Source organism: Somniosus microcephalus, chromosome 5 (genome assembly GCF_052327205.1).
Source record: "Somniosus microcephalus isolate GS21.2 chromosome 5, FLI_Smic_1.0, whole genome shotgun sequence".
In the NCBI taxonomy this organism is placed as follows: domain Eukaryota; kingdom Metazoa; phylum Chordata; class Chondrichthyes; order Squaliformes; family Somniosidae; genus Somniosus; species Somniosus microcephalus.
Window position 1 is genome coordinate 92,313,333 of NC_140991.1, and position 27,332 is coordinate 92,340,664.

The 27,332-nt window shown below is 45.7% G+C and overlaps 1 protein-coding gene across 1 annotated transcript in view; it reads right to left on the reverse strand.

Annotated features, from left to right (window-relative positions):
* Positions 1-27,332, reverse strand: part of dnah5l (dynein, axonemal, heavy chain 5 like) — a 450,024-nt gene that overhangs the window by 279,436 nt on the left and 143,256 nt on the right. The window contains exons 29-32 of the mRNA XM_085987988.1: positions 14,635-14,753; positions 11,705-11,841; positions 9,702-9,864; positions 1,351-1,462 (exon numbers count right to left, since the gene is read on the reverse strand). Coding sequence (XP_085844114.1) covers positions 1,351-1,462; positions 9,702-9,864; positions 11,705-11,841; positions 14,635-14,753 — 531 coding nt within the window. The remainder of the gene's footprint in view (positions 1-1,350; positions 1,463-9,701; positions 9,865-11,704; positions 11,842-14,634; positions 14,754-27,332) is intronic.

The window sequence follows — 27,332 nt, forward strand, 5'->3', positions numbered from 1 at the left end:
ACTTATTTGCTCGAGCTCCTAGACTACTACTTCTATGAAGTGTTACCAGAGTGAGACGGTGGCTGGGATGGATCCACTACAAGGCAGAAGGCAAATGGAATGTTGGCCGTTATTGCTAGGGGGATGGAGTATAAAAGTAGGGAAGTCTTGCTGCAACTGTACAGGGCGCTGGTGAGACCACACCTGGAGTACTGCATACAGTTTTGGTCACCTTATTTAAGGAGGGATATACTTGCATTGGAGGGTGTTCAGCGAAGGTTCACTAGGTTGATTCTGGAGATGAAAGGGTTGTTTTATGAGGAAAGGTTGAACAGGTTGGGCCTATACTCATTGGAGTTTAGAAGAATGAGAGAAGATCTTATTGAAACATATAAGATTCTGAGGGGGCTTGACAGGGTAGATGCTGAGAGGATGTTTCCCCTCGTGGGGGAATCTAAAACTAGGGGGCATAGTTTCAGGATAAGGGGTCGCCCATTTAAGACAGAGATGAGGAGGAATTTCTTCTCTCAGAGGGTCGTGAATCTTTGGAATTCTCTACCCCAGAGAGCTGTGGAGGCTGAGACAGTGAATATATTCAAGGCTGAGATAGACAGATATTTGAGCTACAGGGGAGACAAGGGTTATGGGAAACAGGCAGGAAAGTGGAGTTGAGGCCAAGATCAGATCAGCCATGATCTTATTGAATGGCGGAGCAGGCTCGAGAGGCTGAATAGCCTACTCCTGCTCCTATTTCTTATGTTCTTATGGCAGGTGCCTTCCTGAGATGAGAGACACCTCGGGCCTCTAAGTCTAGTCTAAGGCAATGGAGGTCAGGATAATTTTGAAACTCCCTCATGTGCAGGCATTGGAGAGGGCCTTAAGGAAGTAGGCTCATTGCCACGCTGGAGAAACAGCGACATTTTCAACCACGCCTTCCAGTGCGCAGGTGCTGGGCACAGGCTCAGAGGTGCTACTGATCAATGTCATTACAGACCGTGTGGTCCCACTCAGGTCTTAGAAGCCCTGTGGAAGTGTGGTGTTCAGGCTGACCCTGAAGGCAGCTACTGAAGCAATGGTAGCTGCCACTCCGGAAGCCACCAATATCCTTACTACCTCCTGCTGGCACCTTATTACTGCACAAATCTCCTGGACTATCACTCTCTCCAGGGTGTTCTGTAAATGTGACAAACTTCCTGTAATGTGTTGTAAATGTGGGTAGTGGAGTCCTCCCACTTATCGAACAGCTCAACTATATATATGGAAATCATCCCAACTGTCTGCATGAGATTGATGGACAATAATCATAGCACTTTTGAAGACTGGAGCACCATTTCTTTATTTTTTTAAATCAAGGATTAAACATCTACTCACTTTGTTTGCCATCATTTGAAGCAATGGACAAGTTTCGCTGAAATCATCAATCTTCTTTTTCAAGTCATTGAAAGCTTGCCATTCCTTCAAGGCTTTGGGTAATTTCCGTATTCTGCATGCAAAAATACGAAAAAAAATCAGTAATTAACTAAAATAACTAACAGATAAAATGTTAAGATGAACATTGTAGAATATTATGTGTATAAGATATTATTGTCTAAAATTCCAAAATATTCTTAGAAATTGTAAAATTATATTGGTATCGATCACTTCACAAACTGTGTCAATCAATTTCTATTTTATTTTCCAGTCTTTGAAAGGCCAAATACAAAACAGTAATAAGAACATCAAAAGTTACACAATGAGAGAAAGCCTTTTGATCAATCAATCCTGTTCTTTCCAACAGGCCAGTTACATTTAAACTATTATGAAACCAAACAAACACATGAAATCTCCTGAGAGAAACATCCCCTGGAAGGACCCCTTGTGGTGCCCACCCCCCCCCAAAAAAAAAGATCTTCCAGGGGGTTCAGGCTTCCATCCCTGCCTTGACCCCCAAGTGGCTCCCACTTACGCTGAAGTTACGGCACGAATACAACAGAACAGTTACAGATTTTCGGGAACCTTATCTTTTCTAATATTTTATTTCATTGCCCCTGTTAATTTTTCTGTATGAATCCCATTCCTCACTGCTTTTAGATTCCTTGCGCAGTTTAAAAATAATTTTTCTTAGCCTTTAGATAAGTTTTGATCTGATCCAAACACTGTGGTCTTGGTCTGCTATTTTTCTCATGATATATTTTTGCCTTGTTTGAAATTTTTTATGATGTAATTTTTAACTCTGTTTTCCATTTAGGATGCAGTTATATTGCTTCTGTTTTTCAGTGGTACAAAAGTGACGATATAATTCCATAGTCAGGTCCTGTCTATTTTCATATGCAGCAATGTGACTGTCTTGGGCAGGCCATATGCTTGGACTACACACTGAATGAAGTATAATTCCATTGTGATAGCAATATACCTTTAAATTTTTTATACTCAAATAGAGTGATCGATTTTAACACTACCCTGTTGTTGGGAAAATGCTGGAGTCCTTCATTAAGGAAGCAGTAGCAGGGCATTTGGAAAATCATAATGCAGTCAAGCAGAGTCAGCATGGTTTTATGAAAGGGAAATCATGCTTAACAAATTTTCTGGAGTTCTTTGAGGATGTAACGAGCAGGGTGGATAAGGGTGAGCCAGTAGATGTGGTGTATTTGGATTTCCAGAAGGCATTCGATAAGGTGCCATATAAGAGGTTACTGCATAAGATAAGATCTCACAGAGTTGGGGTAATATATTAGCATGGATAGAGAATTGGCTAACTAACAGAAAGCAAAGAGTCGGGATAAATGGGTCATTTTCCAGTTGGCAAATGGTAACTAGTGGTGTGCCACAGGGATCGGTGCTGTGGCCTCAACTATTTACAATCTACATTAATGACTTGGATGAAGGGACCGAGTGTAATGTAGCCAAGTTTGTGGATGATACAAAGATGGGTGGGAAAGCAAGTTGTGCAGAGGACTCAAAGAATCTGCAAAGGGATATAGACAGGCTAAGTGAGTGGGCAAACATTTGGCAGATGGAGTATAATGTGGGAAAGTGCGAGGTTATCCACTTTGGCAGGAAAAATAAGAAAGCAAATTATTATTTAAATGGAGTGAGAGGGACCTTGTGCATGAAACACAAAAAGTTAGCATGCAGGTACAGCAAGTAACCAAAAAGGCAAATAAAATGTTGGCCTTTATTGCAAGGGGGTTAGAGTATAAAAGCAGGGAAGTCCTGCTACAACTGTACAGGGTATTGGTGAGACCACATCTTGAGTACTGCGCACAGTTTTGGTCTCCTTATTTAAGGAAGGATATACTTGCATTGGAGGCAGTTCAGAGACGATTCACATGGTTGATTCCTGAGATGAGGGGGTTGACTTATGAAGAAAGGTTGAGCAGGTTGGGCCTATACTCATTGGAATTTAGAAGAATAAGAGGTGATCTTATTGAAACATATAAGATACTGAGGGGGCTCGACAAGGTAGATGCAAAGAGGATGTTTCCCCTCGTGGGGAAATCTAGTAGAACTCGGGCGCATAGTTTCAGAATAAAGTATCACCCTTTTAGAACTGAGATGAGGAGGAGTTTCTTCTCTGAGGATCATAAATCTGTGGAATTCTCTGCCCCAGAGAGCTGTGGAGGCTGGGCCATTAAATACATTTAAGGTGGAGATAGACAGAATTTTACAAGATAAGGGAGTGAAGGGTTATGGGGAGTGGGCAGGGAAGTGGCTTTGAGCCCAAGATCTTATTGAATGGCGGAGCAGGCTCGAGGGGCCAAATGGCCTATTCCTGCATCTAGTCCTTATGCTCTTATGTACCCATCTGGCAGAAACCAGGCGGGTGGGCTGTTAATGTCCCATCTGGATCCTACTGTTTTCAATTTTAACCTGCTCTTCTGAGCAGGCAGCAAAGGCCTGAAGCCGGTGTGTTCCTTCTTTATATATGCAGATCGGGGCCTGAGTACACCATCGGGCTCTGACTGCGGATTTAACTCTGACCTGAGCAGCGAAGGATTCTGTTAAGTATGTGTATTGTATTGAACAATTAACACAAAGACTTAAACGTATAACTCAAACAGGTCTTTACTGGTTGGAGGTAGGGACTATACATAGGTCTTTACTTCATGCCCACAGGCGGGAACTGAGGGGAGATCAGTACCCACAGTACTATTTATACCCCTATGGCCAGGAGTGGTACTGCGTATCACTACGCCCAACAAGTAGTGCAGTCCTGTCCATAGGTTCAAAGTAGCACACATATTACATACACAACATTCCTCCCTTCCTAGCTTTACAGTCATCTCCCCATTTAACATAACGTAATAACATATATACATATATAACTTCAGGTTTACATAACAGAATAACATAGATACATAGATAACTTCATGTCAAAACAGATCACAGATTCAGTCTCTGCGGAAAACAGTTCACAGATTCAATCTCTGTGGTGGAGTCGGTTCACGTTGCTGGAGTGACTCATTCAATAGTCCTTCCATGGATTTAACAGTTTGAACTTCCGAACTGAATTGGCTCCGTTCGGAGGGACCACGTGTGTGATCTGGTAGAGGTAATAATGGTTCAGATGGGTCATCTTCTGTTTCGACTTTTCCTTTTCTGCTTCTTGGAGACTCTCTGGGCTCCACTGTCAGCTGCCAGCTGCATGCGCAGTTCCTCCTTCTCTCCCTCCTTTTTCCGTAGTAGAGCCACCTTCTCCCGATGTTCCGTAGACTTTCGGTGCTCCTCCATGATTTCTGTATGGTGGGAGTCGAAGTTACAAGTTGGGCAGGACAGGACATAGTAATATTCGGTGTCGTCCTGATCTAGGCCAGCGAGAGGGTCTTCTATTTCCTCCATACCCAGCTGGGCGTTAGCCAGCTTTTGTTCCAAGTCCAGACATCTTTCCTGAAGAGACTTCTTCATGCGTACCTCTTCATCCAGCTTTTTCTGGGCTTTCAGCAAGTCGTTTACTAATGACCTCATTTGAGATTTTACTACTTCAACTTCTTTTGGAGATTGATTGATCGGACTATTCAATCCCTCTACCGGAGCAGCTGTTTCAGCGGTCTGTTGTTCTACGTTGACGTGAGTCAGCGTACTTTTGGCATCCAAGGGCTGCTCTGTTGCAGTCATCTCAGTCTGTGTTGCCACCTCAGCTCTTCCAATAACCTTTGAGAGCTCCGAACCCCTTTCGTTTGAATATTGAAGTTCGTGTTCAAGTTTTTCCCATTTCAGAGTCCTGTCCTTCAGCATATGCAGGAGTTGGCTGACCGTTAACTCCTCTGACATCAGACGTTTTGTGTGCTCCTGCTCCATTTTCTCCATCAGCTGCTTCTGTTGTCTTTCCAGATTCTCCAACTCTATATCAAAGAACTCTTTCGTTGCATTCAACTCTTGCTCACAACGGCGAAGCATTTGTTCTAATTGCTGTTGTAGTTTGAAATGGAGTTGAGTTCGAGCCCGGTGTCCCTCAGAAATGGGCACATCAGTAGACTTGCCAGACTCAGAATCCACAGTTAAACTATGTTGTTGTTGCTCAGTGGAATTCTGTGCTGAAACTTTGTCTTTTGCACCTGAGTTGGGCTTACCATCATCCGTTCCAGAGTCTGGGCCGACTATCTTCACCGAGTTCTCACTCGTTATTGTTTGTAGGAAATGCCAGTCCATATTCATTTTCCTAATCCACTCCCGTCCTAGTAGTGGAGAACCTCCTTCAGATATCACATATAAGTCCATTATTTGACTGTCTTCGCCCTTGTGGACCACTGCAACCTCTATTTTCCCGATGGGGTACACTCTTTGCCCCGTGTATGTTTTCAATATAATCCCCGTATCCTGTAGGGGAATATGTTGGAATAACTTTCCGTAATCTTTCTTATTTATGACCGTCAATGCCGATCCAGTGTCCAATTCCAGTTTTACTTGGACTCCTTCTATCTGAAGAGTGACCCAAATTGTCTGGAGGTCTGCACCCTTACCAGCGTTGAGTACTCTTAAGCTAGCCAGTTCATTACAGCTTAAGCTAGCCAGTTCATTACTGCTAGCGTCTGAATCGGACTCCTGTTCGGTCACCTTGTGTACCTTTGCGTATTTTCCTTGCGGTGACTTCTTGTTGCTGGTCTTCTTCCCTGACCTGCATACTCTAGTTATATGTCCAAGCCTACCACAAGTTCTACATTCTTGGTTTTTAAACCAACACTGGTTCTGATCATGCGTTGTCTTTCCACAACGATAACATTTGCCAGAACTCACACCCAATTTGTGTGCACTGAGCTCCGGTGACCGTAGCTGCATTACTGCCGTGCCTCTCACTGCGGCTTCATGTGCTGCTGCCATAGTGACCGCCTTCTCAAGCGTCAGCTCATTCTCCTCTAGCAGTCGCTTTTGTGTATCCTGTTTAAATAAACCACACACAAATTTGTCTCGAAGTGCCTCTGTCAGTCCCGTTCCAAACTGGCAATATTTCGCTAATTTACGCAATTCCAGCAAATAATCAGCATTGCTTTCATGCTGTAGCTGCCTTCTGTCGTAAAATTTAAATCGTTCCGCTAGCATCAGCGGCGTGGGGTTTAGATGATCTTTCAGGACAGTAACAATCTCATCGAACGTCTTATCCGCCGGTTCATCTGGTGATAACAGGTGTTTCAATTGCCCGTATGTCTTCGCACCCATTAAATTTAATAATGTTAGAGCTTTATCTTGGTCATGAATTGTATTGGCCTTACAATAATTTTTTACTCTTTCAACATATATGGCCCAATCTTCGAGGTCACTATCAAAGGTGCTAATATTCCCGTGTTTAGGCATTGTAGATTTGCAATTTCTCAGATTTTATTTTGTTTACTTGTTATCAAAGATGGCGGCTTCCCGCTCTTGCCGTCGTCCTCCGCCCACAAAATGGCGGTTTTCCCGCGCTTGGCGGTCTTCACCCGTCCCCCGACGCCGTCTCCCTTCAGCCCCCGAGTGCGGCCCTTATCTTTGGTTCCGATCGCTGGCCCGCGCTGCGCCTCGCACTTGAAGCGGCTCCCGGCCTCTGGCTTACCCGCTCGCGCGGCTCTTGCTCGCTCCCTCCCGGGCTCTGGCTTACCCGCTCGCGCGTTTCACCGCGGCTCTTATCAGGGATTGCGATCGCCCTTATCTTCTCCAACTTCCCCAGCCCTGTCTTTGCAGCCAACACTGCACGGCTTACCCCACCACCTAGGTTGAACAAGGAAACTGCAGAAAGACTTCTGTCAGTCGCTGGAAGCTGTCAGGATGTTTGTTGCACTCCAGTGCTCAGTCGCTGATGGAGGCTTCAGAGTCCTAAGCCTGTCGCTTCTAGTGGGGTGGTGATGTTTGAAACCTCTCTTCAACTGCCGCAGGGTAAGAACCTGACTCGTCGCCAGTGTTAAGTATGTGTATTGTATTGAACAATTAACACAAAGACTTAAACGTATAACTCAAACAGGTCTTTACTGGTTGGAGGTAGGGACTATACATAGGTCTTTACTTCATGCCCACAGGCGGGAACTGAGGGGAGATCAGTACCCACAGTACTATTTATACCCCTATGGCCAGGAGTGGTACTGCGTATCACTACGCCCAACAAGTAGTGCAGTCCTGTCCATAGGTTCAAAGTAGCACACATATTACATACACAACAGATTCAACTTTCCCATCAGGTAAAGTAGAGCGAGAAAAGAATCAGGAGTAGAAGAGAGCGTTCAAGATAAGTTTTTTAAAACTCCTCTGAGACCCAAAAGGAATGTTATGGCCTCCCTTACCCAGGACTCCTCCCCCCACCCCCCCCCCCCCACCGACTTCTTCCGTACCGCCAAAACACACTGAGAAACCCCGCCTTTGAGTGTCAATGGGCGACCAAGGGTTACCCAGATTTTGGCAGACAGGCAGCTGTTCCCCACCCACTTCCCGCCTGCCAGCAGCTGCCTCTTTTGATTCAATTGCCCCTCTTAGTTTGGTTATCTGCAAATTTTCCCAATTTGCATTGAGTTTCTGAATCCAAGTAATTTATGTCAAGTAAAAATAGAAGTGGTCCCAAGAATGTGCTTTGGGTCACCCATTAACAAGTACCCATTGTGTTCTACCCTTCAGCCAATTATTTATCAATTCCCAAGTTTTAACATAAAACTTCACAGCTGTAAACTTAATTGGTAGCCTCTCATTTGAAACTTTATCTGAGTACACAATGTTGGATAATTTACCACAGCTCTCTTTAACTAAACATGTGCAGAGCTCTTTCGAACGAAGTATGCACATCTCTTTCTACCAAGCATGCAAAGCGCTCTCACTCTGTCTCTAACCAAGTATCCACTGAGCTCTTTCTAACCAAGCACCCACCAAGCTCTCGCTAACCAAGAGCTTTCTCTAATGAAGCATGCGCAAAGCTCTTTCTAACCAAGCACATATAGAGCTCTCTCTATCAAGCATGCAAAGAGCACTCTCCAGCTAAACATGCACAGAGCTCTCTAATGAACCAGAAGCAAAACGCTCTCTAGCCAGGTATGCAGAACTCTGCCCAATTAAGTATATACAAGCTCTCTCTAACCAAGCATGTACAGATTGCTGTCTAACCAAGCATGTACAGATTGCTGTCTAACCAAGCAAGCGCAGAATTCTTTCTAACCAAGCATGCAAAGACCTCTCTCTAACCAAGCAAGCGCAGAATTCTTTCTAATCAAGCATGCAAAGAACTCTCTCTAATGAAGCATGCACAGAGTTCCTTGTAACCAAGCATGCCCAGATCACTCTCTAACCAAGCATGTGCAGTACTCACTCAAAGGCCAGAAGTTTCTTCGGGGAGGCGGGTTGGGTCTGAGGTGGGTGGGAAACCCGGCAGGGCCTAATTTGAATGTGAGGCCTCGGTTACTCGCCTGCAGCCAGCCAGCTTGAGAGGCTGTCTGGCTGCGGGCGGGTAGGCCTCAGTTGCGAGGGGTTGGTCCAGGGGAGAAGGGTCGACCAGGGATCGGGGAGGGGGCAGAGAACCGGCAGGGGGGCCGGAAGATCGGGGCCAGCCACCAGAGGATCGTGGCTGGCCTCATCATCATCGTTGGGGGGGGGGACGGTGGTGGAGGCCTGGAGAGGGCACGGGAGGCCTGGGAATGCGATCAGAGGCCTCATGGCGGGCAGCGGGGGGGGGTCTTCGATCACAGTGGTAAGCATGGTCAGGACCCTGGATCCAGGAAGTGAGTATAAAGCCACTTACTTCCTGGATGCAGCAGTCCCTGCCTCGGTTTAACTGCCGGGTTTCACGAATTGTGTGAAACCCGGCCCCAGGCAGTTAAATTCAAAATGGACGGGAGAAGGAGGCTTCCAGACTCATTACACTATTTAAGTTGAGGTAACGCCCCCTGGGAGCAGGTTGGTCGCCCGCCTCCGGCAAAACTGGAAGTGGACGGGTTGGAGGTGGGATCAGGTCAGGAGTCCAACTTTTAACAATTTAAGTGCCCCCACGCTCTAAACCCACCCATTTTTTTTAATGGGAAAATTCCAGCCAAAGAGGGAGCAGGCTAAATCATCCCTAGAAATATTCTCACCGCATGAACACAGATTTACCTCCCGTGAGGCTTGACACAACCATAATTTTGATGAATGAAATTACCATTAAATAAAGATGAAATTTTCTTATTCAGTCATTGTAAATCAGTGGCCTTGATGTTATCCCCATATTGTTATAAAGCACTGTATACTCTGGCTCACCATGAGCAATGCCAAAGGACAGCTGTTAATTGGAATTAAGTATATTCGGTGTAAATTCTACATACTTGTTCTGAAAATCCAGAAGTTCGTTATTGATTTTTTCAACATCCAACTCACTCCACAAAATGTCATTGTAACCACTGACATTATCGATGACTGAATTATAAAGACCATACAATTTCTGAAGTAATGTGAGTTCACGCTTGATTCTCAGCAAGTCAGGATACTCTATTTCAGAACACAAAGAAAAACAATGTGTACAATTTTATTCCCAAAAAGGATACTTCAAAAAAGTTTTTTTTCTATATTTTATCCTTAACATTTTTTTGAACACAAATGCTGTCGTATCAGATATACATCATAAGATACTGTAACGTATTGGCCCGGATTTTGCGGTGCGCAGTGAAGGAACGGCTTTCACCGTTCACCTCACGTACAGTTGCCCAGAGACTTTTTGCGGGCTTGTCAGCGGTGATTTCTAGTTTTCGGGCGTCTGATCCAGCGCGGCGCCCTCTACAGGGGATCTGTGGCGTTTGTGGGCAGGTAAAGTAGCAGGGAGGCTCTTCAACTAAACAGATTGAAGAATCCTCACTGAGACACGCAGACGACTGCAAAGCAGAAAGTAAAAAACAGGAAATATAAATTAAATTTAAATCCTTGTACAGGAAGCAAAATAAAGATTGGGACATACACATGGGATTAAAGGAGAGACATAAAAGAGAAAAAAAGAAAAACCTAAAAAAAAACATTATTTTTATTTTTTTTAAATCTGCAACATTGGCCCAGTAATTCCGGTCCCAACGCGTGAGTACGGACGGGGTACTCACGCGTGAGCCCGTTGGAAGTGCCGGATTTCAGCATGCACAGTGCATGCGCAGAAAACCGGCATTTCCTCTCCTCTGAACCAAGGGGTTAAGAGGCGGTTCCCTTGCGACGTTTGAGGCAGCGCGTACGCGTTGAACTTCGTTTTTTTTTACAGGTTTGTCCGTGCGTGAAGGCCTCCACTTTTTACGAATGTAAAAAGCAGACGTAAGGACTTCGTTTTAAAAGGTAAGTGGTCTAATAATTAAAGTTAGAAATTTTTTTCCACAGGTTTATTATTTTTAAAGAATTTACAGTAAGGTAAGTGTATTTTTGGACCCGATTTCTTGAAAAAAAAATGTTGGCAGAAATTTGAATAATTGTTTAAAATAGTTTTTTAAAGTTATTAATAGTTAATTTAATTATTTGAATTTTTTTAACTTTTATTTAAAGTTTAAGTAGTGTTTTGGGCGCCCGGAGTTTTCATGAGTTTGACAGGTCTTATGTCTAACTCATGAATGGACTTTTGTAAACTCCCATTGGTTGCCCAGTGCTCACGGGATCCCAGCCGGCTCATCGCACTAAGTACGCCGCTGGATCACGCACGCACAGCGCGCCGGGAGCTGAACCGGGCCACAGACCGGAAATCCACGCAGGCCCAGTCTTCAAATGTCAGCGCGATATGTAAGTGTAGGTCAGGGGCTTGCACCTGTGGGAAGCCCCCGACCCGAATTTCTGGGCCATTAATTTTCTTCTGAGGGAATGAGACTCCACACTTGTATAATTATTTTTTCAGGGCCATAGAGGTTGTACAGCAGTAATTATCACTTATTACGCCGTTAAAAACTCAGTTACTCCTGATTGCACAAGCCCTAACTTTTTCATCTGTCTTTAGTGTGAGACAGCAGGTAATTAACCTAAGTTCACGCCATTACAGTGATCTCTGTGCAAATTCCATTGGCTAAGACTCCAACAGCGCACCCTGTGGAGGAGCAGGGTATCACTGACAGCAACTTCCAGATTTCTGCGTTTTACTGCGCATGTGCAGATGTCAGAAGTTGCTATCAGTTTTACCCTGTAACAATGACGAGCACTGATAGCCTCGCCGTTATAAATACAGCAAAATCCGGGCCAATAAGTCAATTTCTTTTTGTAGGGAGAAAGTTATTTTGCCTAATTATAGCACAAAGCTTTGCACTTATTTTACTTAAACTATAGAAAACTAAATGAGCAACAGGTGTACTAATAATAGACAGACAATTGTTACCAATAACAGGCAGCCCAAAAAGTTCTTCTCCTCCAGAATAAGTAGTAAATTTCCGCCAGAGCTCATTAAAGCTTGTCTGAAAGATCTGCAGCCTGTCGCTAGCTTCTCGAGGTGGAAGGCCTTCAGCACCAGGGCCTCTGCAATGAGAAATCACATAATAACACAAGTTACTACATTTTCTCACCAACACTTGGATTCCACTCTCAATAGTTTGGACAATATAAGGACTAATAAACTGTTCAGGAGGTTGAGGTTGTAACTTCCTTTTTCTTTAATAATTCTTCTTCAATTTGAAGATAAACCAAACAATCTATCACAGAATAATTCACCATAAATGGTCCAGTCCATCTTTCAATTGTACTGATCCTTAAAAAGGATCATCAGAAAATCTTACCTTCCTGACAGGAATCATTTCTAAATACCTTATGCATCATCACTCAAATATTCACCAAGGGTTCTGACAGACATGGGCTTGTATGACTAGTTTTTAACCCTCAATGCTACTTTTTTTACAAAGGGAGCCACCATGTCCCCTGCTGGCTTATATAAGTACACTGCATGGTGTAGCATAAAATATAAAAATCAAAAAGGTCACAGATTTGATTTCTACTTTGCACTGAGATATCTAACATCAGCCAGGGCAGCAATTTTCACACTATAATTAGGCTTAGTGTCCATGACCTAGGGAGGAAATAAAAATACATCTTGTATGTATCTGCTCACATTCCTGCTATTTATCTACATTCAGCATTTGATCTGAGCAGTTCTTACCCATGTTGCCTTTTGTCACATTTTGGGATTGTTTGACCATTTCTCCACGGAAAGGATTTGGAATATATGTTATATAAGTTATATTTAAGCGGTGTGTTTTAAATTAAAGTGGGTGCACACAGGTTTAAAATTCTCTTTACAACCATATGCTGCAGCCACTGAAAACACAAGGGGCTAAAAATTCGGTGGCGCCGCGTTTGGGGCGCCAAGCTCGCCTGGGCGCCAGAATTTGCGCTCCAGGCGGAGCCGCTTGCACCCTCCCGATATTCAGTTTCAGCGCCCCAAGAGGGACGTGTGGCGCTGCTCGAGGCTCCCCGCGTCCCGCTTGGGGCACTCAAACTGAATATCGCAGCGCTACGTGCCGCTGCGCCACATGCTGCAGCACGGTGCGCTGCGGTACTGCAGGCCTTCCTCCCCTTCTTAAGGTGGAGGGGCCTGCACCAGCGCGATCACCGATCGCGAGTGCTGGCAAAAAAGCCCGGCACCGAGGAGAAGTGCCGGGCTCTCGGGACACAGCCGGCACTGCCCGGGGGGGGGGATCAGGAGGCCGGCGCGAGGAGGTGCTAGCAGGCGGCCACCGAAAAAATGGCCGCCCCGCACCTCCCCCTTAATTTGCGCAACTACCGCCACAGGTAGGCCCCCCTGTACCGGTCGCGATTTGCGACCGGCGCTACAGGGGGGGGCGCAACCAAATATCGCGATCGGGGCGGTAGCGAGGCGCTGCACACACCGATGACGTCATCGGTGGCGGCGCAGCGCTACAGGCTAATGCCGCCATAAGCGCCCTGCTAAATTTCGCGGGAGGCGAGGCCAGTGGCGCTAAAGCCACTGAGTGCCCACTTTAGGCGCTAACTGGTGGCGCAGCCCACCGAATTTCTAGTCTAAGATGTTTATATGCTAATGATCCAGGTATTGACGATAGAGCTACACAATGACTAGGGAGAATACTTGTTCTCTCATCTCAGGCTTCTTATGAACATCCAGACCTGTTATTGTTGCCATGCTCTATTCACTTGAGCCAGCATGGAGTGTTTGCTGAGAATCCACTCTTGTTGGATTGCTGGTTTTATTGACAGGTCTTCTAGTGAATCATTGAACAGGGAAGAAAGTGGAGGGACAGCTTACCCACCTCACATGGTCAGAAGTAACAAAAAAAAGAGAAAAACCCATGTTCAAAGTCAGTCAACAAAGCCAAAGTCAACAAAGGGGGTTTGTGTAAGCCTTAGTCTGCTTCAATGCTGGGACAGAGTAACAACATATACTATTTAGCTCAGTATCTGGGACAGGGCTTCTTATTTGATTATTTTATTATTCACAAATAAGGTTTTGAAGCTAAGTGAAATAAAGCAGCTCAATGATTCATATCTGATTTAATCTCACTAAACTGTTTTCAGTCCAATTACTGAAACATTAGGGAAGCACACATGAGGCACAAGTGAAAGACATGATATCCAGTTCAGATCACAAGGGGGTCCTATTATTACACCTCCGGGTTTCACTATCATTGAAGATATTGGGAAGTACTAGTACAAGCACACTCCTAAATGCAAGATGTAGGGACAGCTTACAGAATGACCAATACTGCTAAGCCCAAGAGAATATATAAGGCAGATTCAAAATTTGTTACACCTTTGTATAGGAAAATGCACTATATATGCTTTATACCAAAAAAACTAAACAGATTCAGAAACTTGTGGCCTCTTCTTTATATCACTGACGCCAGATGAAGAGAACCTCACTGACCTTGTCTGCCAGCTGCTATTCAGTGGCTGCAGCATATGGTTAAAAGGGAGCTGATGTTATCTTTTTAATGCAGTCCCCGTTAAGTTGTGCTATGAATACAGTAAAACTTGAAAGGAATTCATTAGAAAGAGTAAAACAGCTCATGGTCAGTTTACTAAAAAACTCAACTGAGTGGCCCTCCACTGCCATGCCCCGCCTGATGTTGATGCAGCATATCTGCTACAGATCTGATTCCAGTATGAGAAACTCTTCAATTAAGGCTCAGTCTGTAAATATAAATGTGTTAAAACAGGAAAGCAGTGTGATACGCAAGAGAGTAGATAGTTTATATCGACAGTCCTTTCTCCGACCATATTGTTTGCATTACTTGATGTTGTTTTATTTTCTATTACATAATGTTTTCCTCCAGCACTTACTTTGTATCATAGTCCTGATAAAAATCCTGAACACCAGCTTGGAAGATTTTTACCCCAGCCAACAGATCCGTCTTCATTGCAGGCTCCACTTTTAAAAGTATACACTGTGCCTGCACAACCTGTCACATAGAAGTTTTGGATTGTTAGATAGCATTGAACTGATAGACATAAAGCACAAATGCCAATTAATAATGATAATACTCTCTGAATAACAAACCTTAATATCTTAGCCTTTCTCCTGAATGCAAGTAGGCTTATTTTATGTCATTTATCAGTTTACTGTGTAATTTTAAGTTTATTTATGCACTATGGGTTATCTATTGTGAATTCTAATTCTGGGATTGAAACTTCCTACCTAAAGTGCTACACAGTTTTGTAGATATTTAGAAGTCAAGCAGTTTTGTGCATTAATTTGATGTGTCTACTTCTGAATTCCTTAGATAAGTAAAGAAATCAAACTCGTTTTTGCTCAGATATTTACATTTATTTTGAAGTAGATTTTTTGATTTGTCAGTTAGTTCTGTCGCTGAATTCCACCCCAGGAGGCCAAATACTAAGAAATATTTCAAAGGATATAACTGAACAGGATATTCATCAGCTACAATTTAAAAGGAACAACTTCAGCATTTTATTCTTATCATTACATGAAAGCTACTCTTTGATGAGGACTGAGAGTTTGAATCACGCATTTATCCCACTGAATTGCTTTTCGACGTGGCTCCGAGCATTTGAGTTTCTCCCTCTTCCTACTAAAACTATCCAACTTATGCTGGGTAGTTTTATCAACAGGAGGAAAAAGAAGATGTCTACAGCCACCAGAGTGGCAGCCCAATAGACTTCTTGTTGTGTCCCAACTGCTCTCAGAGCAGTTTTACATCGTCTGCTTGCTCCTGGCTCCTATGTATATGCTTATAAACAATAGCTCTTTTCAAAGGACATTTTCAAAATGTTGTAGGTACGCTATAACATGTTAAATGTATTCATGTGCAGCATACTGATCCTTGGTAGTTCTTTTTATGCCTGATTTTTGATAAATATATATAGGAACAGCCAGCTGGCAGGCTATGCATCAACTTCTTTGATTACAGTCATTGTACAAAAAGAAGAACTGGAGTGAGGCAAGAGCTTTTGAGTGGACCGGAGTGGCGGGGGGCTGGGGTGAAATGCACCCACTGGCATGAATTTCAGACCCGGGGTATTTTAATTCCTTGGCCTCAACTACATGCCGCTGTTCAGCACCCCAGCCAAAATGGGTGGAAAGTGGCAACTGGATGGCAGGTGGGAGAGAAAGTTCAAGCAGCCCAGACGTCAGCCACTAGCATTTTGGGAAGGCTTTCTGGCATGCATGTACATTGGAGGAACGGGGATGGGGCAGGGGGGAACGGGGGGGGGGTGAAGGCGTTCAGTAAGGTCTCGTGGGTAGGGTAGAAATCCTTGGAGGGTCACCGCTGCGTTCAGCCCAAATCTCACTGAGTGGAGCAGCAGCGGTGGATGACCCGCTCAGGACAGGGTTAAAATGCTATCGGGTCTTATTGACATCATAGCTCCCTGATTAGCAGGTATGCACGAGGCTCCGGTCAGAGTCCAGCAGGGCCTCATTCACCGCAAAACCCAGCTGCGATAAAATTGTTAATTGACGGGAAGGGGGCAGGAAATGGGGCCACTCCATTTTAACTGCTCACTCAGCCTTACCCTCCAAGCAGCGAGAGGTAAAATTCCGCTACCGCCCCCACCTCCCCCCACACACACTATTATTCTATTTTCAACTAGGGATAAAAATAAAATATGTACATAAATGAAATACAAACATAGAAACATAAAAGATAGGAGCAGGAGTAGGCCATTCGGCCCCTCAAGCCTGCTCCGCCATTCAATGAGATCATGGCTGATCATCCAAATTCAGTACCCTGGCCCCTCCCCTTTAAGAACTGGACGGCGCCAGTGTGTCTGGCTTCCATGGTAATTGACATCGCCTGAGCTTCAATAGCATTCTGAGGTAGCGCCTTGCTCCCCGATGTTTGTGCCTTAAGAGAGGTGTGTAGCACCTGATTTAGTGCTCAAATCACCTCCAGGGGAGATAGAGGTGAATTTTGCAGTCGGAGGTGATAATTAGCGCCGGGCGCTAAACTTTGCGCCCAGCCAATATTAGCGCCACAAAATGGGCGATACCCAATTTTCCCCCTTAGATCTTCCAACTCACATGAGCAATGGCACGGAAGATCTGTTAGTATAAAGCAACAACATTATAATGTTAAAACAAAGCTCTTCACAGAATCACAGAATCACAGAAACCCCACAGTGCAGATAGAGGCCATTTCGGCCCATCGAGCCTGCACCGACACATATCCCACCCGATCCCCGTAACCCCTACACCAACACATATCCCACCCTATCCCCGTAACCCCACGTATTTAATCCCCCTAACACTAAGGGTCAATTTATCATAACCAATCAACCTAACTGCAGGATTTACCAAAATACGTAAGGTCAGAGTGAAAGGCCATCTGGAAGATTCTAACACTGCACAATCAGGTGGGGATCTGACAATAGGGATCTCATAGCCCTGCTCATCCATTCCGCACCATCACCAACCATCTCATCAGCATAAACAAACTGCCCTTATGTTTTTTAACTGCTGCCTCTGCTTTGTTTTCTACTTCTGCAGAGCTAGTAGTGAAATCAGCATTGTATTTAATTTTCTAATTTTGCAGAACCTTTTCATTTAGGGCGACTTTAGTGCATCACCAAGCCAAAGTGGTTAAAAAAAGGGTAAATTAAACATATATCTATATACATAAAAGGATCGTGGTGTCTGTCTGTCTGTCTGTCTGTCTGTCTGGGACATCACTCAAAAGTTATAGAGCGTAACTACACATATATTATATCAAAAGAAAGCTTATGATTAGGGGAGTCTCATAGGTGTATTTACTTTTTGGTCAGACAAAAATTGTTCGGACAGTATACAAAAAACGTTCAAAAACGGACAAAATCCGCTCATTAGCGGTTGACCAATCCTACCGCTCATTAGCGTTGAGTGACATGATGGTTGACCAATTGGGGGGCGTTTCATGGCATTTGTGGGCGGGGCCTAATCCTTCAAACTGCCGAGTGGGAGCTGAGTTGAGGTGATTGGCGGTCATTAAAGACCGGCCGGGCCTGAAGCTAAAGAAATGGTAATGGAGGTGAGGAAATTGTTGATTCATTAGTATTGATTCAGGAATTTCTCTCTCTCTCTCTCTCTCCTTCCCCCCTCTCTCTCTCTCTCTCTCTCCTTCCCCCCTCTCTCTCTCTCTCTCTCCCGAAGCGGGAGCTCAGCTGAGGTGAGTCACGGCCCGAGAGCCCGGCCGGGCCTGAAGCGCTAGGCCGCGCACCATCACCGCAGCCTGCCTCTAAGTCCTTCCCCTCCCTCTCTCTCTCTCTCTCTCCTTCCCCCCCTCTCTCTCTCTCTCCTCTTCCCTCTCTCTCTCTCTCTCCTCTTCCCTCTCTCTCTCTCTCTCTCCTTCCCCCTCTCTTGCCATTAGTGTGGGACCGAGAAATCCGGGGCTTTCCAACGAGCCATCTCCGACCTAAATCGGATATGGGAGTCCGGAGCGAAAGGCCTTCCACTGCCGCCCGGCCAACCGGGTCCAAAGGCCCGCCTGGTTAAACATGAGGAACCCCGGGCTCGCTTCTGAGCAATGGGCACCCAGCCTCCCGGTGTCGGATATACTCCGTTCTGGTACCGAGGTGAGTCGGAGGGAGAGGAGAGGGGGAGAGGGATAGAGAGGGACAGGGGAGGGAGGGAGAGAGAGGGAGGGAGAGAGAGCGGGGAGGGAGGGGGAGAGAGAGAGAGAGCGGGGAGGGAGGGAGAGAGAGAGGGGCAGGGAGAGAGAGGGGCAGGGAGAGGGGGGGAGAGAGAGAGGGGAGAGAGAGAGCGGCAGGGAGAGAGGGGGGAGGGAGGGAGAGAGAGAGAGGGAGGGAGGGAGAGGGAGAGGGGCAGGGAGAGAGAGGGGCAGGGAGAGAGAGGGGCAGGGAGAGAAGGGGGGAGAGAGAGAGGGGCAGGGAGAGAGAGGGGGGAGAGAGAGAGGGGCAGGGAGAGAGAGGGGGGGAGAGAGAGGGGGGGGAGAGAGAGGGGAGAGAGAGAGAGCGGCATGGAGAGAGAGGGGGAGGGAGAGAGAGAGGGTGAGGGAGGGAAAGAGTGAAGGGGTGGGAGAGGGAGGGAGAGCTCGCCTTCTTCCTTCCTTCGGCCGCCGCAATTCAAACTTCCCGCCGACCTCACAAAATGGCGGCCGCCCTTCTTCACCCGCCGGGCTGTGAGTCCAGCCCCTTCCCCGGGGTGTCTTCCTCTCTTCTCTATCTCCTTCCCTCACTCTCTCCTTCCCACTCTCTCTCTCTCTCTCTCTCCTTTCCTCTTTCTCAATTCAATCAATTCAATTCAAATGCTTTATTGGCATGAAAGTTTACAGAGAACCATATTGCCAAAGCTTACATAGCAAAAAGGTACAGTTTTCCAACATTCTGTAGGTGTCTCTCTCTCTCTCTCCTTCCCTCTGTCTCTCTCTCCTTCCTTCTCTCTGTCTCCCTCCTTCCCTTTCTCTCTCTGTCTCTCTCTCCTTCCCCCTCTCTCTCTCTCCTTCCCTCTCTCTCTCCTTCCCTCTCTCTCTCTCCCTCCTTCCCTCTCTCAACTTCAATTCAATTCAATTCAATTCAATTCAATTCAAATCGCTTTATTGGCATGACAAGTTACATCTTATGTTGCCAAAGCATCGGAAAACATTCATGTTTGTTCACAAAAATACAGATCTATCCATACAGTGTATAAACAGATATATCCCTGAGTGTATAAATATATACTTTCATATAATTTATATATACTCTTTTCTTATATTTGCTGGTTGTCCCTCTGTTTATGGCAAGCTGTAACATAGTGTGCCGCTAGTGTTATGCAATTTCTCTCTTCCCCTAGTAGGTATGGGAGTTTTTGGTCGTCATTCAAATTTCTGAATTCCGGGCATATTTTTGTGAATTTTGGGTAGAAATTCTCCCTTATGTCCTGATATTTTCTACAAGCTGTGAGGAAGTGCATCTCTGTCTCCACCACTCCCTGACTGCAGTGAGAGCATACCCTGTCCTCTCTTGGTAGCTGGGTCTGTCTGTGTCTACCTTTTTCGATCGCCAGGTTATGTTCACTAAGTCTCTCTCTCTCCTTCCCTCTCTCTCTCTCTCTCCCCTTCCCTCTCTCTCTCTGTCTCCTTCCCTCTCTCTCTCCTTCCCTCTCTCTCTCTGTCTCTCTCTCCTTCCCTCTCTCTCTCTCTCTCCTTCCCTCTCTCTCTCCTTCCCTCTCTCTCTCTCTCTCCTTCCCTCTCTCTCTCTGTCTCCTTCCCGCTCTCTCTCCTTCCCTCTCTCTCTCTCTCCTTCCCTCTCTCTCTCTCTTTCCCTCTCTCTCCTTCCCTCTCTCTCTCTCTCTCTCTTTCCCTCTCTCTCTCTCTCTCCTTCCCACACAGACAGACAAACTCATTTATATATATATATAAAAATTATTTCTACTTTTCATAACAACATGCTCTCAAAAAACCCTCGGCACCACCAGGCACTCCAGCTAGTTAGATATAAAAGCACTGGGATAGAAATTGATCAGCACCTGTTTTCGGCACTGCGCATGCAGCTTGCACCTGAACACGTCAGCACCATTAATTAAATGAGTCCTCATGGCTCATTAATATTGAACAGGTAGTCTGTTTATTGGCAGCTTGCCTAATCAGGACTCTGAAAATGACATGTCCATGATGCTATTTAAAGGCAACCCACACCTCTTAAAAGGGGAGGTTTACTTTGGCTGCTGAACACTGGAATCTGCCGTGGATGCTTCAGAGCTGCCTTAATCAGCTGTTGTGAGAGGCCCCAGGTTCTCAGATGCTGCACTGAGTCCTGATGGGTGCAGTCCACCAGAGGAGTGAGGTGCTGTTCCCACTGGGAGGAACGAAGTGGCAAGAGGTGGCAGAGGAGGTCAAAGCCAGGAGCATTGCACCCAGGACATGGCTGCAATGCTGCAAAAAGTTCAACGACTTCAGCAGGGTTGTTGAGGTAGAACTCCTTACTCAAATCTCCCATTACTCTTTCCTCAGCTCTGTACCGCCTGTTGCCCCCTACTCACAAGTCTTTCCTCACCCACTTCCCTTCACTCTCCTCCATTCACTACAGCACACTTCACTACCCCTCCTTCTGCTACTACTCACAAAATCCACACCTGCTTGTCTCCTCACATCCCACACCTCTGCCACCTTTCCTACTGCATCCACACTATTTGACCACGAAATGCACATCCTCAAAACATCTCCCTGGGCTACCATGAACACACTCCCTTTTTTCGTGCATGACAAGCTGGCACACAGCACAAGGGAGCAGACATGAAGAACCTACAGCCATGTCCTGTTCCCACTCGAGGAAGCGGTCTTAGACATCTTGGGCAGGGGGTGAGTCAGGCCAGTGGTTTTGAATCTGGAAGACGTGTCTCACAGGTATTTTGTGCATCTTACCCTATCTTTTCCTTCCTGCTACAATATTACCCGACACACTCTGCATGAGCAAGTGCAGCTGCTTTCAGCAGCCATTCATCTCTCTCTGCTTACCCTTGCCACTAACTGTCCTTCTCTTCCATTTCAGGTCCAGAAGCTTTACAGGACTCTGGATGAGCAGAGGAAGAGGAGGGCAGTACTATGGAAGATGAAGCATCTCTTGACCTTATCTTTACAGGCACCAGCACAGATATGGCACCACATGTAGTTCAGAGGGTCTGCACAGGGAGATGCACACAGCACTAGTGTATTGGAGCAAGGGCAAGGGAATCAGATGGCTCAGAGACCACAGATGCTAACTTCGGTGGCCCAGACATTAGAAGAAAACTGATGGCCGTAGATCAGGAACCTCTAGGTGCACTGATTTGCCAGTGAACCTCCGCACAATGGCACAGAGCATGGGGGAGTCCAACACCAACCTGTGAGGGGTTGTCACAAGGGCCATCAAAATACTGTAGTCAATCAAAGAGCAAGTGGTCAAATCTATAAACACTGTAGAGGATACACAGCCATAGAGTCTCTGGTGGCTGCTCTGACAGCTTCACTGGGAGCTCAGACTGTTGCCATCTCCGATTGCTTTCAAGCCATGAGGAAGATTATGGAAAAGGGTTCTTGAGAGCTTCAATTCATTCCTGCATTCAGTTCTCAGGCAGAGCAGTGGGATTGCTGAGGCTCAGCCCCATGAGGAACAGCGGCAGCAGTGGGAGTGGCGGACCTGCGAGGGCGCAGCGGCTGTGGGTGAAAATAAAGGTCAGTGATTTTCAGGCCCAGCCGAGCAGCGGCAGCAGTGGGAGTGGCATAAGAATTCGAGAGTGACGTCACAGTACGGAAAATGACGCCGACGCAGGGGAAGTAGCTGATTGGGTGAGTATGGCCAGGTGAGTATTTATACTACTCTATAGATTGACAGTTAAGGTTAATAGTTTATACGGTTTAGATGGTCTTAATTTTGTGGTTTATAGTTTCTAAGGTCTCTGTTGGGTAGCGGGGCCTTGAGTATATCATTTAATTGTAGTGTAATTAGTGGTATTGTATTGATTTGATTTAATTTAATTCAAATTAATTAAAGGGTAAGTCATGATAGCACAGCTCGGCCCCGTGGCATGCTCCTCCTGCACTATGTGGGAAATCAGGGACACTTTCTGTGTCCCTGGTGACCATAAGTGTGGGAAGTGTATCCAACTGCAGCTACTGGCAGACTGCATTGTGGCGCTGGAGCTGCGAATGGATACATACTGGAGTATTCGCGATGCTGAGAACGTCATCGATAGCACATTTAGGGAGACGGTCACACCGCAGGTAAAGGCTGCACAGGCAGGAAGGGAATGGGTGATCGCCAGGCAGAATAGTAGGCGCAGGCAGGTAGTGCAGGGGTCCCCTGTAGCCATCCCCTTCTCAAACAGATATACGGCTTTGGATATTGTTGGGGGAAGGCAGCAGCAGCCAACTTCCTGGCACCATGGGTGGTTCCGCTGCACAGGATGGGAGGAAAAAGAGCAGGAGAGCTATAGTGATAGGGGATTCTATTGCAAGGGGAATAGGTAGGCGTTTCTGCGGCCGCAAACGAGGTTCCAGGATGGTATGTTGCCTCCCTGGTGCAAGGGTCAAGGATGTCTCGGAGCGGCTGCAGGGCATTCTGGAGGGGGAGGGTGTACAGCCAGTTGTCGTGGTGCATATAGGTACCAACGATATAGATAAAAAATGGGATGAGGTCCTAAAAGCTGAATATAGGGAGTTAGGAGGTAAATTAAAAAATAGGACCTCAAAGGTAGTAATCTCAGGATTGCTACCAGTGCCACATGCTAATCGGAGTAGAAATAGAAGGGTATTTCAGATGATTATGTGGCTAGAGGAATGGTGCAAGGGGGAGGGATTCAAATTCCTGGGACATTGGAACCAGTTCTGGGGGAGGTGGGATCAGCACAAACTGGACGGTTTGCACATGGGCAGGACTGGGACCAATGTCCTAGGGGGAGTGTTTGCTAGTGCTCTTGGGGCACTAAAATGGCAGGGGGTTGGGAACCTGTGCAGGGAGACAGAGGAAAGGGAAGCATGGATAGAAGCAAAAGACAGGAAGACGAAAAGCAAAAGTGGAAGGCAGAGAAATCAAGGGTGTAAATCAAACAGGGCCACAGTAAATAATAATTCCAAAAGGACTAAAAGTGTTAAAAAATCAAGCCTGAAGGCTTTGTGACTTAATGCAAGGAGCATTCGTAATAAAGTGGATCAATTATAGCACAAATTAATGTAAACAGATATGATATAATTGGGATTATGCAGACATGGTTTCAGGGCGACCAAGGCTGGGAATTCAACATCCAGGGGTATTAAATATTTAGGAAGGACAGGCAAAAAGAAAAAGGAGGTGGGGTAGCAATGCTGGTTAAAGAGGAGATTAACACAATAGTAAGGAGGGATATTAGCTCTAATGATGTGGAATCTGTATGGGTAGAGCTGAGAAATACCAAGGGGCAGAAAAAGTTAGTGGGAGTTGTATACAGACCCCCAAACAGTAATGCTGAGGTTGGGGATGGCATTAAACAGGAGATGTATGCAATAAGGGCACAGCAGGTATCATGGGTGACTTTAATCTACATATAGATTGGGCTAACCAAATTAGTAACAATACTGTGGAGGAGGAATTCCTAGAGTGTATACCGGATGGTTTCCTGGACCAATATGTCGAGGAACCAACTAGAGATCAGGCCATCTTAGACTGGGTATTATGTAATGAGAAAGGATTAATTAGCAATCATGTTGTGTGAGGCCCCTTGGGGAGGAGCAATCATATTATGATAGAATTCTTCATTAAGATGGAGAGTGAAGTAGGGTCCTGAATTTAAATAAAGGAAACTACAATGGTATGAGGTGTGAGTTGGCTAGGATGGATTGGGGAACGTTACTTAAAGGGTTGATGGTGGATAGGCAATGGCAAACATTTAAAGATCACATGGATGAACTACAGAATTTGTTCATCCCTGTCTGGCATAAAAATAAAACCGTGTCTAACAAGGGAAATTAGGGATAGCATAAGATCCAAGGAGAGGACATATAAATTGGCCAGAAAAAGCAGCAAACCTGAGGATTGGGAGCAGTTTAGGATTCAGCAAAGGAGGACAGAAGGATTAATTAAGAGGGGGAAAACAGAGTATGAGAGTAAGCTTGCAGGAAACATAAAAACTGACTGTAAAAGCTTCTATAGATATGTGAAGAGAAAAAGATTGGTGAAGTCAAGTGTAGGTACCTTGCAGTCAGAATCAGGGGAATTTATAATGGGGAACAAAGAAATGGCAGACCAATTAAATACATACTTTGGTTCTGTCTTCATAAAGGAGGACACACATAGCCTCCCAGAGATGTCGGGAACATAGGGTCTAATGAAAGGGAGGAACTGAATGAAATAAGTATTTGTAGGGAAATGGTGTTAGGGAAATTGACGGGATTGAAGACCGATAAATCCCCAGGGCCTGATAATCTACATCCTAGGGTACTTAAGGAAGTGGCCCTAAAAATAGTAGATGCATTGCTGGTCATCTTCTAAAAACCTATAGACTCTGGAACAGTTCCCATGGATTGGAGGGTAGCTAATATAACCCCACTATTTAAAAAAGGTGGTAGAGAGAAAATGGGGAATTATAGACCGGTAAACCTGACATTGGTAGTGGGGAAAATGCTAGAGTCCATTATAAAAGATGTAATAGCAGAGCACTTGGAAAACAGTGAGAGGATCGGACAAAGTCAACATGGATTTACAAAAGGTAAATCATGCTTGACTAATCTACTGGAATTTTTTGAGGATGTAACTGGTAAAATAGATAAGGGAGAACCAGTGGATGTGGTGTATTTGGACTTTCAGAAGGCTTTCGATAAGGCCCCGCATAAGAGATTAACGTGCAAAGTTAAAGCACATGGAATTGGGGGTAAGGTACTGACTTGGATAGAGAACTGGTTAGCAGACAGGAAGCAAAGAGTTGGAATATACGGGTCTTTTTCTGAGTGGCAGGCAGTGACTAGTGGGGTACCGCAGGGATCGGTGCTAGGACCCCAGCTATTCACAATATATATTAATGATCTAGACGAGGGAACTAGATGTAATATCTCCAAGTTTGCAGATGACACAAAGCTGGGTGGGCGTGTGTGCTGTGAGGAGGATGCAGAGAAACTCCAGTATGATTTGGACAGGTTGGGTGATTGGGCAGATGCATGGCAGATGCAGTATAATGTGGATAAATGCGAGGTTATCCACTTTGGTGGAAAAAACAGGAAGACAAATTATTATCTGAACGGCAATAGATTGGGAAAAGGGGAAGTGCAACGAGACCTGGGTGTCCTTGTGCACCAGTCGCTGAAGGTAAGCATGCAGGTGCAGCAGATGGTTAAGAAGGCAAATGGTATGTTGGCCTTCATAGCGAGAGGATTCGAGTACAGGACCAAGGATGTCTTGCTGCAGTTGTACAGGGCCTTGGTGAGGCCACACCTTGAGTATTGTGTGCAGTTTTGGTCGCCTTATCTGAGGAAGGATGTTCTTGCCATGGAGGGAGTGCAGCGAAGATTCACCAGACTGATACCTGGGATGGCAGGAATGACGTATGAAGAGAGATTGGGTCGATTAGGCTTATATTCGCTAGAGTTTAGAAGAATGAGATGGGATCTCATTGAAACTTATAAAATTCTAACAGGACTAAACAGACTAGATGCAGGAAGGATGTTCCCGATGGCAGGGGAGTCCAGAACCAGGGGTCACAGTCTAAGGATAAGGGGTAAGCCATTTAGGACTGAGATGAGGAGGAATTTCTTCACCCAGAGAGTGGTGAACCTGTGGAATTCTCTACCACAGAAGGCAGTTGAGGCTAATTCATTAAATATATTCAAGAAGGAGTTGAATATATTTCTTAAGGCTAAAGGGATCAAGGGATATGGGGAGAAAGCAGGGACAGGGTACTTAATTTGGATGATCAGCCATGATCGCATTAAATGGCGGAGCAGGCTCGAGGGGCCGAATGGCCTACTCCTGCTCCTATCTTCTATGTTTCTATGTCAGTGGTACCATGGGAGAGGCATATGCTGTCCTCTCTCAGGATGGCAGCATACCTGCTACCCGCCAGCCTCTCGACCAGCGCCGTTGTTGGAGTCATGCAAATAGCTGGGTCTGACTGCCCAGGCTGCCGCAGAGATGCAGCAGTCTGCAGCTGAGTTTTCTGCACCCAGTGGTCCTCGAGATTGTCCACTACAGCCATCTCAGTGAAAGTTCAGCAGCCTTCCACCTCCCAAGCTCCAGTCGCAGGGGAACCACCTCATAGGAGCACCAGAAAGGGAAAGAATACATAGGCAGGCACCAGGGCTTTGCACAAGGTAGTTGTCTATTTTCAATTTTGTGAAATAATGAAATGAAGAATACTCTTCTTGCTGTTGTTGGTCTTCTTGCTGTTGTTGGTCTTCTGTCAACTATGCTGTTGGCTTAACTTTCATACTGATGGTAAGATGAGACTGAATGAGTTTTGCACTTTGAGGGCATTAATGTGGTGGGTATAGGGACTTTGGTGAGATGGGAGAAGCAGTGGTGCATTGGAGACGACAGGGATTGTTCAGGTGAACTTCTCCTCGATTAATTACTGCCTGACAGCTCTGGCAGCTGGGGTGCTTCGTTGACCCTTCCCCCCCTTCTTCCTCGTCATTCTCATCAACCCCATCATCTTTAGACTCCTTCACTTCTTCCACCCCAAGTACTTCCATGGTTTGGTTCCTTTAGAGGGAAAAGTTATTGAGCATCAGCAGACAACCACAAATTTGGAGACTGTACTGCAGAACTCATCCCGAATGGTCGAGGCAGCGGAACCACTGCTTGAGAGGGCCAATGATCTGCTCAATAAGAGCTCTGGTGGACTCATGGCTCTGATTATTGCGCTCCTCGAGTTCTGTGCTTGAGTTCTTGACAGGTGTTATGAGCCACTTAAAAGGGGCCTATCGCCTGAAACAGGCAGCCGTTTTGAACACCAGGTGGTGGGCCCCTTTCAAAATGGAGCCGGCTGCATCGCAAGTGCTAATGTGACTGTAAGGCTACCGACCCCATTTTGAGGCTGTTACCGCCCCATTAACACCAGGCGAAGGCAGTGAAAATCAACCCCAGGGTGTCCAAAACTGCAT